This window comes from Scyliorhinus torazame, chromosome 2 (genome assembly GCF_047496885.1).
Source record: "Scyliorhinus torazame isolate Kashiwa2021f chromosome 2, sScyTor2.1, whole genome shotgun sequence".
Classification (NCBI taxonomy): Eukaryota; Metazoa; Chordata; class Chondrichthyes; order Carcharhiniformes; family Scyliorhinidae; genus Scyliorhinus; species Scyliorhinus torazame.
In genome coordinates, this window is record NC_092708.1 from 6,129,428 (window position 1) to 6,144,641 (window position 15,214).

Sequence of the window (15,214 nt, forward strand, 5' to 3'; positions counted from 1 at the left end):
CCCAGCGTCAGGAACGGAGATTCCCGCTCCAGTCTCCGGAACGGGGATTCCCGCTCCAGCCTCCGGAACGGAGAGATTCCCGCCCCAGCCTCCGGAACGGAGAGATTCCCTCTCCAGCCTCCGGAACGGGGAGATTCCCGCTCCAGCCTCCGGAACGGGGAGATTCCCGCTCCAGCCTCCGGAACGGGGAGATTCCCGCTCCAGCCTCCGGAACGGGGAGATTCCCGCCCCAGCGTCAGGAACGGGGAGATTCCCACCCCAGCCTCCGGAACGGAGAGATTCCCTCTCCAGCCTCCGGAACGGGGAGATTCCCGCCCCAGCGTCAGGAACGGAGAGATTCCCGCCCCAGCGTCAGCAACGGGGAGATTCCCGCCCCAGTGTCAGGAACAGGGAGATTCCCGCTCCAGCCTCCGGAACGGGGAGATTCCCGCTCCAGCCTCCGGAACGGGGAGATTCCCGCTCCAGCCTCCGGAACGGAGATTCCCGCTCCAGTCTCCGGAACGGGGATTCCCGCTCCAGCCTCCGGAACGGAGAGATTCCTGCCCCAGCCTCCGGAACGGAGAGATTCCCTCTCCAGCCTCCGGAACGGGGAATCCCGCTCCAGCCTCCGGAACGGGGATTCCCGCTCCAGCCTCCGGAACGGGGAGATTCCCGCCCCAGCGTCAGGAACGGAGAGATTCCCGCCCCAGTGTCAGGAACAGGGAGATTCCCGCTCCAGCCTCCGGAACGGGGAGATTCCCGCTCCAGCCTCCGGAACGGGGAGATTCCCGCTCCAGCCTCCGGAACGGAGATTCCCGCTCCAGTCTCCGGAACGGGGATTCCCGCTCCAGCTTCCGGAACGGGGAGATTCCCGCCCCAGCGTCAGGAACGGAGAGATTCCCGCCCCAGTGTCAGGAACAGGGAGATTCCCGCTCCAGCCTCCGGAACGGGGAGATTCCCGCTCCAGCCTCCGGAACGGGGAGATTCCCGCTCCAGCCTCCGGAACGGAGATTCCCGCTCCAGTCTCCGGAACGGGGAGATTCCCGCCGCAGCCTCCGGAATGGGGAGATTCCCGCTCCAGCCTCGGGAACGGAGATTCCCGCTCCAGCTTCAGGAACGGGGAGATTCCCGCCCCAGCCTCCGGAACGGAGAGATTACCGCTCCAGCCTCCGGAACGGGGAGATTCCCTCCCCAGCGTCAGGAACTGAGAGATTCCCGCCCCAGTGTCAGGAACAGGGAGATTCCCGCTCCAGCCTCCGGAACGGGGAGATTCCCGCCCCAGCCTCCGGAACGGGGAGATTCCCGCTCCAGCCTCCGGAACGGAGATTCCCGCTCCAGTCTCCGGAACGGGGAGATTCCCGCCCCAGCCTCCGGAATGGGGAGATTCCCGCTCCAGCCTCGGGAACGGAGATTCCCGCTCCAGCATCAGGAATGGGGAAATTCCCGCCCCAGCCTCCGGAACGGAGAGATTACCGCTCCAGCCTCCGGAACGGAGAGATTCCCGCTCCAGCCTCCGGAACGGGGAGATTCCCGCTCCAGCCTCCGGAACGGGAAGATTCCCGCCCCAGCCTCTGGAACGGGAAGATTCTCGCCCCAGCCTCTGAAACGGGAAGATTCCCGCCCCAGCCTCCGGAATGGGGAGATTCCCGCCACAGCCTCCGGAACGGGAAGATTCCCGCCCCAGCCTCCGGAACAGGAAGATTCCCGCACCAGCCTCCGGAATGGGAAGATTTCCGCCCCAGCCTCCGGAACGGGAAGATTCCCGCCCCAGCCTCCGGAACGGGAAGAGTCGCGCCCCAGCCTCCGGAACAGGAAGATTCCCGCACCAGCCTCCGGAACGGGGAGATTCCCGCCCCAGCCTCGGGAACGGGGAGATTCCCGCCCCAGCCTCCGGAACGGAGAATCCCGCCCCAGCCTCTGGAACGGGAAGATTCCCGCCCCAGCCTCCGGAACGGAGAATCCCGCCCCAGCCTCAGGAACGGGGAGATTCCCGCCCCAGCCTCCGGAACGGAGAATTCCGCCCCAGCCTTCGGAACGGGAAGATTCCCGCCCCAGCCTCCGGAACGGGAAGATTCCCGCCCCAGCCTCCGGAACGGGAAGATTCCCGCTCCTGTGTTGAGGGTTTTGCTTCAGGTACTGAATTTGTTTCCATTCCTCAGGTACTGAAGACATCTGTTCACCGAAGCAGTACGTGGAGTGTGCGGACAAGGTTCTGGGTAAGTGAGGGACTCCTTGTCATTCTTTGATGAATGGCACAATCGTACAGCACAGGACGCCATTCATCCCATCGTGCCGGTACTAGCTCTGTGAAGGAACTATAAAATCAGTCTCTCTCCCCCTGCTCTTTCCCCAGGGTCGAGCGTTATTTTCCTTTTCATCTATTTCTCCAATTTCCTTTTAAAATTTCCAATGGAATCTGATTTCTCCACCCTTTCAGGCAGCACCTTCCCGCTCACAACAACTCACCAAGGGCAGCACGGCGGCACAGTGGTTAGCACTGTTGCCTCACAGCACCACGGGCCCGGGTTCAATTCCAGCCTCGGGTGACTGTATGGAGTCTGCACGTCCTCCCCATGTCTGCGTGGGTTTCCTCCGGGTGTTCCGGTTTCCTCCCACAGTCCAAAGACGGGCAGGTTAGGTGGATTGGCCGTGATAAATTGCCCCTTAGTGTACAGGTTAGGAGGGATGAGGAGGGGGAGTGGGCCTGGGTAGGGGGCTCTGTCAGAGGGTCGGTGCAGACCCGATGGGCCAAATGTCCTCCTTCTGCACTGTCGGGATTCCATGAAAACATCTCTCCCTGTGGCTTCTTTCACTGATTCGCTGTGTCCCTCCGGTTACCAACTCTCCTGTTGCTGGAACATTGGGCGGGACTCTCCCCTACCCGGCGGGGGGGTCGGTCAAAACCCTCATGATTTTGAATGAGTATTAATTCCCCTCTTAACCGTCTCTCTTCTAAGCTCCATTCGAGTAAATCTCCCTCCGTCCCCTCTCCGAGGCCTCTACATCCTTCCTAAAGCGTGGAGGCCAGAGTTCAGCAAAATGCCAACCAGTGTTTTTAAATGTTTTACTCAATCTCCTTGTTTTGTCCACTTAGGTTTGTTAGGAAGAAAAAGGTAATTTTAAGAGATTTATATTGGTATTGTTAAACATCAGAAGTAAGGTGTAACTTTAAGTGGGTTTAATTAAATGTTTCTGTGCCTTGAAGGGTAAAACCTTGTAAGCACAAAATTATGAGAGACACAGACAGGGTGGATAGTCAGAGGCTTTTCCCCAGGGTGGAAGTGTCACTTACACAGGGGCACAGGTTCAAGGTGAGAGGGGGAAAGTTTAAGGGAGGTGTGCAGGGTAAGTTTTTCACACAGAGAGTGGTGGGTGCCTTGGAACGCGCTGCCAGAGGAGGTGGTGGAAGCAGCACATTAGCAACATTTAAGAGGCATCTGGATGGGTCCATGGATAGGGAGGAAATAGAGGGACACGGACCGAGTCAGGGCAGAAGGTTTTTCTTTAGTTCGGGCATCATGATTGGCACAGGCTTGGAGGGCCGAAGGGCCTGTTCCTGTGCTGTACTTTTGTTCGTTCTTTGTAGATTCATACTGTGAATACACCTCCCATGTATGTGTGGGGGTTGGTTAAGTTCCAACTGTGTTTCTATTGTGCTTAGAGAGGGCTATGGTGTTACTAAATAGGCCAGCAAAGAAATGGGGATGTTGCTTAGCAACTGGGGCCTTGTAGTGTAGAAAAGCTTTACAGTTTTAGTTTAGATAGTTTGATGGCAGTTGGAGACAGGACCTCAGGGAGTGAATATCTCTCAACCCTCCCAGAAGAAAGACTGCACAGTTAGGGAGCTGCAAAGGGGCAGGTCTTCTACAGAACAAGTTATAGTCCATATAACCAGGGAATGGACAAAGCAAAAATGCTAAAGACACCTGAATTTAAGAGAACATAGACCAAGGTATCATTCAGAAGAATTCAAGGAAGAGTAAACAAAATGTTCTGAGTTAAAGAGAAAATTGCAGTAACCAGATTTAAAGCTGGACAGCAGACTTCCGAGGGAGATGCCATTTTTAGTCTGAGAATTGAGAGTTAAAGCAATTGGGAACAGCTTGTACAGCTGTCAAGACAAAAACAGAAGAATTAAAAGCAGTAGTCAGCAAATCAGCCCCTCGATTCCGCTCCGCCATTCAATCTGATCACAGCTGATCTGATCTCGGCCTCAACTCTCCTGGCCGTTCTCCACAGCCCTTCAATCCATCCGACTTAAAAATCTTTCTCTCTCCCCCTTAAATTTACTCAATGTCTCAGCATCCACCGCACTCTGGGGTAGTAAATTCCGCAGATTCACGGCCTTTTGGGAGAAGTAATTTCTCCTCATCTCTGTTTTAAACCTGCTACCCCCCTTACCCTAAAACTGTGACCCCTCATTCTAGAGGAAGCATTCTCTCCACATTGACTTTGTCAATACCTTTTATCATCTTATGTACCTCGATTAGATCTCCTCACATTATTCTGAACTCACAGAATCTGCAGAAACCCTACAGTGCAGAAGGAGGCCATTCAGCCCATCGATTCCGCACCGTCTATCCAAAAGAACACCCTCCCCCAAGTCCATTCCCCGGTCCACCCCGTCCTATCCCCAGATCCCCGTAACCTAACCCCCACATCGTGGACACTAAGTGGGAATTTAGTGTGGTCTATCCCGTAACCCTCACACCTTTGGACATGTTGAATCAATGCCTCTTCCTTGTTATGGTCCTGTGACTCTGACATGACTGATGAAAAAAATATAAAAGTTAGATGTTTCGAGCCAGGGTTTCAATCTGGATCCCCCTGTCCAGTTATAACATCAACTGGGATCATAACAGGCTGCTATGTATAAAGCCCACAATCTTCCATGTATTCTTAACAGCCTTTGCAACGTACCCTGTAACCTTCAAAGATTCAGGAGGGGCGGGATTCTCCGACCCCCCACCGGGAGGGTGTATATGGTGGAGTGTACACGGGGGAGTGTACATGGGGAGAGTGTACATGGGGAGGGTGTACAAGGGGAGAGTGTACATAGGGAGAGTGTACATGGGGAGAGTGTACACAGGGAGAGTGTACACGGGGAGAGTGTACACGGGGAGAGTGTACACGGGGAGAGTGTACACGGGGGAGTGTACCAGGGGAGAGTGTACATGGGGAGAGTGTACATGGGGGAGTGTACATGGGGAGACTGTACATGGGGAGAGTGTACACGGGGGAGAGTGTACATGGGGAGGGTGTACATGGGGAGGGTGTACATGGGGAGAGTGTACATGGGGGAGTGTACATGCGGAGAGTGTACATGGGGAGAGTGTACATGGGGAGAGTGTACATGGGAGAGTGTATATGGGGAGAGTGTACACGGGGGAGTGTACATGGGGAGAGTGTACATGGGGAGAGTGTACATGGGGAGAGTGTACATGGGGAGAGTGTACATGGGGAGAGTGTACATGGGGGAGTGTACATGGGGGAGTGTACATGGGGAGAGTGTACATGGGGGAGTGTACATGGGGAGAGTGTACATGGGGAGAGTGTACATGGGGAGAGTGTACATGGGGATATGGGATCTACTGCATATGTTTTTTGAATTTTGCCGTGGAGTGTCGTTGCGATTTTGATGATGTATCTGGCACTTCGCCAGGAGAGTTCATTATCAATGTTCTGTCCTTCGCCAGATGATCTGGTCTCAATATCAAACCAAAGTTGCAAATGTGAGACCCCCTGCAAGGTAACCAGATACAACAAGGAACTGTCCATGGTGAAGATTCCCAGCAGAGGATCCGCCAAGTTTCTGGCCAAGCGGTACAACACCTCAGAACAAAACATCAAGTAAGTATTTCTGATTTTGTGTGAAAGGTGACAGTCAGGATAGAGAAATCCCCAGAATCATTGGGACGTTTACGGCTCAGAAAGAGGCCACTTGGTCGATCGTGTTTGTGCTGACAGAGAAACCCCCTCCCCCAGCCGAATCCCACTTTCCAGCATTTAATCCGCAGCTCTGCAGCTTCCAGAATGTGAGGTGGAACCCTGACCCCTTTTCAATGGGTTGGGGGGGTGGGGGGGGGGAATACTTCGCCCCCTGCCGGGTCGGAGAATCGCCGGGGGGGGCGGGGGGGGGGGGGGTAGCGTGAATCCCGACCCCGCCAGGTCGGAGAATCGCCGGGGGGGGCGGGGGGCGGCGTGAATCCCTCCCCTGCTGGCTGCTGAATTCTCCGGCGCCGGGGATTTTGTGGGGGGGTGGGTGGGAATCGCGCTGCGCCGGTCGGTGGCGATTCTCCGGCCCGCGATGGGCCGAGTGGCCGCCCGTTTTTTTTGCCGGTCCCGCCGACGTAAATTAGAGTAGGTCCTCACCGGCGGGACCTGGCGGCGCGGGGGGCCCCCGGGGTTCTCGGGGGCGGGCACAGGGCGATCTGGTCCCGGGGGGGGGGGGGTGCCTCCATGGTGGCCTGGCCCACGGTCGGGGCCCACCGATCCGGGGGCGGGCGTGTGCCATGGGGGCACTCTCTTGTTCCGCGTCGGCCGCTGTGGTCCTCGGCGATGGCCGACGCGGAGATGGACCCCCCTGTGGATGTGCTGGAATGACACCAGCACACGCTGGCGTTCCCGCGCATGTGCCAACTCGCGCTGGCTGGCGGAGGCCCTTAAGTGCCGGTTGGCGTGGTGCCAAGCCCCTTCCCCGCCAGCCGGCACGGCACCAACCACTCCGGGGCCGGCATCGCCCCTGAAGGAGGATTCCGCACCTTTGGGGCGGCCTGATTCCGGAGTGGTTCACGCCTTCCCGCCGGAACCCCCGCCCCGCCGGCTCGGGGAGAATCCCGCCCAGGGTTTCTGCCTCCACTCCCCTTTCAGGCAGCGGGTTCCTGACCCCCACAACACTCTGGGTGAAAACATTGTCCTCATCTCCCTCCTAATCCTGCTCCCAATCACTTCAAATGTGAGGCAACAGCTCTTCCCGCTGCTGTCTGTGTCTCCTGACTTTCTGCCTCTCTTCCTTCCTCTAGAGAAAATTTCCTTGTGCTGGACATTTACTTTGAAGCTTTAAATTATGAAAGAATTGAACAGAAGAAAGCTTACGATGTGGCGGAGCTGCTGGGTAAGTGGTTACGATGTGACGGGGCTGCTGGGTAAGTGGTTACGATGTGGCGGAGCTGCTGGGTAAGTGGTTACGATGTGGCGGAGCTGCTGGGTAAGTGGTTACGATGTGGCGGAGAGGGAGAGAGGGAGAGGGAGAGGGAGAGGGAGGGAGAGGGAGAGGGAGGGAGAGGGAGAGAGGAAGGGAGAGGGAGAGAGGAAGGGAGAGGGAGGGTGAGGAGGGGGAGAGGGAGGGAGAGGGGAAGAGAGAGGGAGGGAGAGGGAAGAAGAGGGAGGAGGAGAGGGAGAGAGGGTGGGGAGAGAAGGAGAGGGAGAGGGAGACGGAGAAGGAGGGGAGAGACAGAAAGGGAAGGGGAGAGGGAGTGGGGAGATGGACAGGGAGGGGGAGAGGGAGGGGGAGAGGGAGGGGAGAGGGTGGGGGAGAGGGAGAGGGAGAGGGAGAGGGGGAGGGGGAGAGGGAGAGGGAGAGGGAGAGGGGAAGGGGAGGGGGAGAGGGAGGGTGAGGGAGGGTGAGGAGGGGGAGAGGGAGAGAGGGAGAGGGAGGGAGGGGGTGGGGGAGGGGGAGAGGGAGATGTCATGATATTTAAATCAGCATATCACGGTGCAATCACACACACACTGATGGACAGGGAGTTGGACCAACCAACACACACACAACATCGCAGCCAATCACCAGTGAGAGCACACGCACTATAAAAACAGGGGCACTGCAGATCCCGCTCATTCTAGCAGCAGCCAGCTCAGAGCACCGAGCTCAGAGCCTGCCACTCAGACACTCACCATGTGCTGAGTGCCTCACCCAGATAGTGACAGGACAGGGTCCACAGATTAGCTGGTAATGCACGTACCCAAGTTAGCAGTGTGCTGTTACAGTTAAGTAGTTAATAAAATTGAGTTACCCCATCTCCAGCCGTGTTGGATCGTTTGTACATCAGAACACCCAACACGACATGGTACCAGTAGTGGACCCAAACCAGCGCCTGTGAGACCTACCTGCAACGTCTCAGCAATCCGCCGTCCTGCACCGTGGAGAACATCAACCCGCCGCCGCCGCTCCGAATCGCCGGCAATCTCGGGGTCAATTGGAAACTGTTCAAGCAGCGCTTCCAACTCTTCCTCGAGGCCACAGACACGAGAATGCATCGGCAGCAGGAAGATTGCCCTTCTCTCCACGGCGGGGCAACACGCCAGCCACATCTTTAACCCCCTCACATTCGCGGACGGCGAGGACAAAACCAAATACAAGACGGTGCTCCTGAATTTCGACAAACACTTCAGCGTTGAAGTAAACGAGAGCTTCGAGAGGTACCTATTCCAGCAGCGCCTGCAGGGTAAGGACGAACCTTTCCAGTCTTATTTAACACACCTCCGCATCCTCGCGCAGTCCTGCGGCTATGGGACCACCTCTGACTCCATGATACGCGACCAGATAGTTTTCGGGGTCATGTCGGACACCCTGCGCCAGCAGCTCCTTCGGGTCGAGCAACTCACCCTGGCGACTGCCGTCGAGACCTGCGTCCTGCATGAGAACGCCACCAGCCGGTACTCACACATCCAGGCGGCCGAAACGGCGCGTCAGGGGCCCCACGAGGCGGAGCGGGTCCAGAAGATCGAGTACCTCCCGGCCCGCAGCCTGGAGGAGGCCGGCCATTTCACGCGCTTTCCGAGGCCTCCCGCGCTTCTACGCGCCAAAAGAGGGGACGCTGTCGCAGAGGAACGCGATGCGCAGGCGCGCACTACACAAGACTGTACCGCGCATGCGCGGTGGCGCAGCGAACGCACTGACGTCACGACATGCGGCCCATTTAAAGCGGCAATGTCCTGCCAAAGCGCGCCAATGCCTACGCTGTGGCAGGCTTGGCCACTATGCTGCCTGCTGTCGAGCAGCTCACCCTGCCAACTCGTACCCATTTAACCAGCCTCACAGAAACGTTCGGGCAATTCAACCCACGTTCACCGAGTCCGATCCCGACATCACACAGACCAGTGACACTGAGGACAGGGAGCCCTTCCGCGTCGCTGTCATCAACAAGAACAAGCTGTCCCCGAGTCGAATGCACCAGCTGCTGTCAGTGCACAGCATTGATCCGGACGACGAGTGGTGTGCCACCCTGACGGTCAACCGATCCCAGATCAGATTCCGCCTGGACACTGGTGCCTCCGCCAATCTCCTCGCATGGTCAGCATTCCAGACCCTGAGGGTCAAACCAGCAATTCTTCCATCCAGTCAACACGTTGACTATAATGGCAACGTCATCCCCGCCACGGGGTCGTGCCAGCTCGAAGTGACGCACAACTCACGTAAAGCCACATTACCATTCAAAATCGTGGGCTCCTCAAAGGACTCTCTGCTAGGCGCACAGGTGTGCAAACTCCTCCACCTCGTTCGGCGTGTACACTCTCCCTCTCCAGAGGGCACGTCCGATTTACCAGATACAGACTTTAGGGCGCAGCTCAACTCAATCCTCTCTCACAACCAGGATGTTTTCGAGGGCATGGGCAAACTGCCCTACACGTACAAAATCCGGCTTAAACAGGATGCCACCCCGGTAGTTCACGCACCTCGCAGGGTCCCAGCATCCCTCAAGGACCGCCTCAAGCAGCAGCTGCAGGACCTTCAGGACCAAGGAGTGTTTTCCCGGGTCACGGAGCCGACTCCATTGGTCAGCTCCATGGTGTGCGTCAAGAAGCCTTCCGGCGAGCTCCGGATCTGTATTGACCCGAAAGACTTAAATCGCAACATAATGAGGGAACACTACCCCATACCCAAACGTGAGGAGATCACGAGCGAGATGGCTCGGGCAAAAATACTCACCAAGCTTGATGCCTCAAAAGGCTTTTGGCAGATTCAACTGGATCAGTCCAGCAGGAAGCTGTGCACCTTCAACACTCCATTTGGTAGATACTGCTATAACAGAATGCCATTTGACATCATATCGGCCTCTGAAGTGTTCCATCGCACCATGGAACAGATGATGGAGGGCATCGAAGGGGTGCGCGTCTATGTGGACGACGTCATTATTTGGCCCACCACACCGCAGGAGCACATCAGTCGCCTCCAGCGCGTCTTTAAACAGATACGGGACCAGCGCCTGCGTCTTAACCGAGTCAAATGCTCTTTTGGATAAACCGAGTGGCTTCCCACCCACCAGCGTGAATGGGAGGAGCTCAAGGTCAAGCTGACCACCGCCCCGGTACTGGCGTTCTCCGATCCTGCAAGGGAGACGAAGATCTTGACTGATGCCACCCAGTCCGGCATTGGGGCGGTCCTCCTGCAATGGGATGACGCCTCATCATGGGCCCCAGTCGCCTATGCGTCACGGGCCATGATCCCAACAGAGCAGCGCTATGCGCAGATTGAAGCGGAGTGCCTAGGCCTGTTGACTGGCGTTGACAAGTTCCACGACTATGTGTATGGCCTTCCCCAGTTCACTGTGGAGACTGACCATCGCCCGCTGGTTGGCACCATTCAAAAGGGCCTCAACGATATGACTTCTCGCCTCCAGCGCATTCTGCTCAAACTCCGGAGGTACGACTTCCAACTTGTCTACACCCCGGGTAAGGACCTCATCATCGCAGACGCTCTGTCCAGGGCAGTCGACAATCCGTCTGACCATGAGGGGTTCGTTTGCCAAGTCGACGCACATGTGGCCTTCACTTCTGCCAATCTACCGGCCACTGATGCACGCCTGGCCCACATTCGACGTGAGACTGCGGCCGAGCCCCTTCTGCAACGTGTGATGCGCCACATGGCGGACGGGTGGCTCAAGGGACAATGCCCACAGTTTTACAACGTTCTGGACGACTTGGCAGTCGTGGATGGTGTCCTCCTGAAGCTTGACCGCACCGTGATCCCACACAGCATGCAGAGGCTTGTCTTAGAACAACTGCACGAAGGCCATCTCGGTGTTGAGAAGTGCCGGCGGAGGGCCCGAGAGGCTGTGCACTGGCCGGGGATAAGTGAGGACATTGCTAACACTGTGCTCAATTGCCCCACCTGTCAGCGCTTCCAGCCGGCACAACCCCGTGAGACTCTGCAGCCCCATGAGTTTGTCACGTCCCCCTGGTCGAAGGTGGGCGTGGACCTGTTCCATGCGCTCGGCAAGGACTACATCATCATCATCGACTACTTTTCCAGCTATCCAGAGGTCATACGCCTGCACGACACCACGTCATCAGCTGTTATCCGGGCCTGTAAGGAGACCTTTGCTCGCCACGGCATTCCGCTCACCGTGATGTCAATGGCCCCTGCTTTGCGAGTCAGGAATGGTCTTCCTTCGCCAGCTCATACAACTTCACACATGTGACGTCCAGTCCTCTGCATCTTCAGTCGAATGGCAAAGCAGAGAAGGGCGTCCACATCGATAAAAGGCTCCTCTGCAAGGCTGCTGATGTAGGATCTGACTTCTGCCTCGCCTTGCTGGCCTATCGCTCGGCCCCACTGTCCACGGGCCTATCGCCGGCCCAGCTGCTTATGGGTCACACCCTCAGGACCACTGTGCCACCCATTCACCATGCTCTGGCTGTTCGACGGATGCAGCAACAGCGTGAGCAACACAAGGAGGCTCATGATGCTCGGGCGACTGATCTTCCTGCCCTGGCGCCTGGAGATAATGTCCGCATACACCTTCCGGAGGGGGGCTGGTCGGCAACCGCTGAGGTTCTCCGACAGATAGCTCCCCGCTCGGACCTCGGAGCCCGCCGTGTCCCGCCGTCCCAAAGGTGGTTCAATCCACGCCGGCTGGACTGGGTTGACAGCGGCGGGACTTCGGCCCATCGCGGGCCGGAGAATCGCCGGGGGGGGGGCCCGCCAACCGGCGCGGCGCGATTCCCACCCCCGCCGAATATCCGGTGCCGGAGAATTCGGCATCCGGCGGGGGCGGGATTCACGCCAGCCCCCGGCGATTCTCCGACCCGGCGGGGGGTTGGAGAATCCCACCCACAGTTTCACGCTTTTTGCCATAATGTTTAAGTTTTTGTTATTGTTTGTTAATAACATTGGTTTCGTTCTTGGTGTAACATAGTTAGTTTCTGCACCTGGCATTTCCTGTGTACATAGTATAGCCACATGTACATATTCTTATCAATATTGCACACACATGATTAGATGCACTCACTACACTTCTTTATTTATTATCATGTAGGCACATATTGTTTGCGAAAAGGGGGGATGTCATGATATTTAGATCAGCATATCACGGTGCAATCACACACACACTGACACACTGATGGACATGCAGTGGGACCAACCAACACACGCACATCGCAGCCAATCACCAGTGAGAGCACACGCACCATAAAAACAGGGGACACTACAGTTCCCGCTCATTCCAGCAGCAGCCAGCTCAGAGCACCGAGCTCAGAGCCTGCCACCCAGACATTCACCATGTGCTGAGTGCCTCACCCAGATAGTGACAGGACAGGGTCCACAGATTAGCTGGTAATGCACGTACCCAAGTTAGCAGTGTGCTGTTACAGTTGAGTAGTTAATAAAATTGAGTTGCACCATCTCCAGCCGCGTTGGATCGTTTGTACATCAGAACACCCAACACGACAGGAGAGGGAGAGGGAGGGGGAGGGGGAGGGGCAGAGGGAGAGAGGAAGGGGGAGGAAGGGAGAGGGAGAGGGAGAGGGGGAGGGGGAGGGGCAGAGGGAGAGAGGGAGGGGGAGGAAGGGAGGAAGCTCTGTCCTCCTAGCTAGCTGCTACTCGAATGAGTGGGAACTCTGATGCCCCCTGTCTTTATAGTGCGTGTGCTCTCACTGGTGATTGGCTGCGGTGTTGTGTGTGTTGATTGGTCCCACGGTGTGTCCATCAGTGTGTGTGTCTGCACCATGATATACTGGTGTATATTATGACACCACCCCCTTTATGAAAAATGTACCTGCGTGACAATAAATAGTGTATGGTGAATGTTCCTGACTACGTGTGTGCGAAATATTTACAGGACTGTGTACATGAAACTAAGCTATTTACATGGGAAGGTGCCTGGTGCAGAAAAACAGTGTGTCACACAAATAACGAGATGTACACTATATACAAACCACTTGAACGATTAAACGGAAGAACAGAACAAATCAGAGAGTCCATAAGTTCACAAAGTTCACAGATTAAGTCCCTGAGGTGGGCGACGAATTCTGGTTGACCGCCTCAAGGGTGGGTCGGGAGCTGCCGGCTGAGGAGCGGGCTGGACTGCGTCAGAGTGAGGAGGATGCAGAGTGACCGGGATCTCTGCATAGCCCAGGTCAGGGTCAGCAGGAGGGCGTGGCACTGGCAGAGGATCATGTAGTGAGCGCGGAACGAGACGAAGGGCACATCGATTGTGGCGCAGAATGGAGCCATCCAGTAGACGAACCAGGGCCGAGCGGGGGGCCACCTGCCGAAGAACCACAGCTGTTGCAGACCAGCCACCATCCGGAAGATGGATACGGACGTTGTCATCTGGGGTCAGAGCCGGGAGATCAGCTGCACGGGAGTCATGAGCCGCCTTGTGCTGTGCACGAGACAGCTGCATCCGGCGAAGGACCGGAACGTGGTCGAGGTCTGGGACATGGATGGACGGCACCGTCGTCCTCAGGGTGCGACCCATGAGCAGCTGGGCTGGCGACAGGCCAGTGGACAGTGGGGCCGAGTGATAGGCCAGCAAGGCGAGGTAGAAATCGGACCCAGCATCGGCAGCCTTGCAGAGGAGCCGTTTGACGATGTGAACGCCCTTCTCCACTTTGCCGTTGGATTGGGGGTACAGGGGACTGGATGTCACATGCACAAAGTTGTACCTCCTGGCAAAGTTGGACCATTCCTGGCTCACGAAGCAGGGGCCATTGTCTGACATCACAGTGAGTGGGATGCCGTGTCGAGCAAAGGTGTCCTTACAGGCACAGATGACTGCAGACGATGTGATGTCGTGTAAAGGTACCACCTCCAGGTAGTTTGAAAAGTAGTCTACAATCAGGACATAGTCCCTGCCCAGCGCGTGGAACAGGTCGATGCCGACCTTGGACCAAGGGGACGTGACCAACTCATGGGGCTGTAGGGTCTCGCGTGGTTGGGCCGGCTGGAAGCGCTGACAAGTGGGGCAGTTGAGCACTGTGTTGGCGATGTCGTCATTAATGCCGGGCCAGTACACTGCCTCTCGGGGCCCGTCGGCGGCACTTCTCCACGCCAAGTTGGCCCTCGTGTAGCTGTTCCAGGACGAGCTGGCGCATGCGATGCGGGATGACAATGTGGTCCAGCTTCAGGAGAACACCATCGATACCACCAGATCGTCTCTGATGTTATAGATCTGAGGGCATTGGCCCTTGAGCCACCCGTCCGTTAGGTGGCGCATGACACGCTGTAGGAGGGGGTCAGCCGCCGTCTCGCGGTGAATTTGGACGAGGCGTTCATCCGAGGCAGGTAGATTGGAGGCCGCGAATGCCACATGGGCGTCAACCTGGCAGACAAATCCCGCTGGGTCACATGGAGTGTTGGCTGCCCTGGAGAGAGCGTCAGCAATGATGAGGTCTTTGCCTGGGGTGTATACCAGCTGGAAGTCGTATCGCCGGAGCTTGAGAAGAATACGCTGGAGGCGAGGCGTCATATCGTTCAAGTCTTTCTGTATTATATTGACCAGCGGGCGATGGTCGGTCTCGACGGTGAATTGAGGAAGTCCGTAGACATAATCGTGAAACTTAACCACACCGGTCAGAAGGCCCAGGCACTCCTTTTCTATCTGCGCGTAGCGCTGCTCCGTGGGTGTCATGGCGTGTGACGCATATGCAACGGGGGCCCATGATGAGGCCTCATCGCGTTGCAGGAGCACTGCCCCAATGCCGGATTGACTGGCATCGGCCAAAATTTTGGTCTCCTTTGCTGGATCAAAGAAAGCTAAGACCAGGGCCGTGGTGAGTTTGGTTTTGAGTTCTCTACATTCGCCATCGTGGGCAGGGAGCCATTGGAAGTCTGTTGTCTTCCTGACCAGGTTCCTGAGAGCCGTGGTATGAGAGGCGAGGTTAGGGGTAAACGTCCCTAGGAAGTTGACCATGCCCAGAAATCGGAGGACCGCCTTCTTGTCCTCTGGCGTTTTCATGGCTGTGATGGCAGCCACCTTGTCCACATCCGGCCGCACACCCAACTGGGAGATGT

At 56.8% G+C, this 15,214-nt stretch overlaps 1 protein-coding gene across 1 annotated transcript in view; it reads left to right on the forward strand.

Annotated features, from left to right (window-relative positions):
• LOC140385851 (acid-sensing ion channel 4-A-like) overlaps positions 1-15,214 on the forward strand; it is a 936,074-nt gene that overhangs the window by 783,038 nt on the left and 137,822 nt on the right. The window contains exons 5-7 of the mRNA XM_072468444.1: positions 2,139-2,195; positions 5,676-5,829; positions 7,002-7,093. Coding sequence (XP_072324545.1) covers positions 2,139-2,195; positions 5,676-5,829; positions 7,002-7,093 — 303 coding nt within the window. The remainder of the gene's footprint in view (positions 1-2,138; positions 2,196-5,675; positions 5,830-7,001; positions 7,094-15,214) is intronic.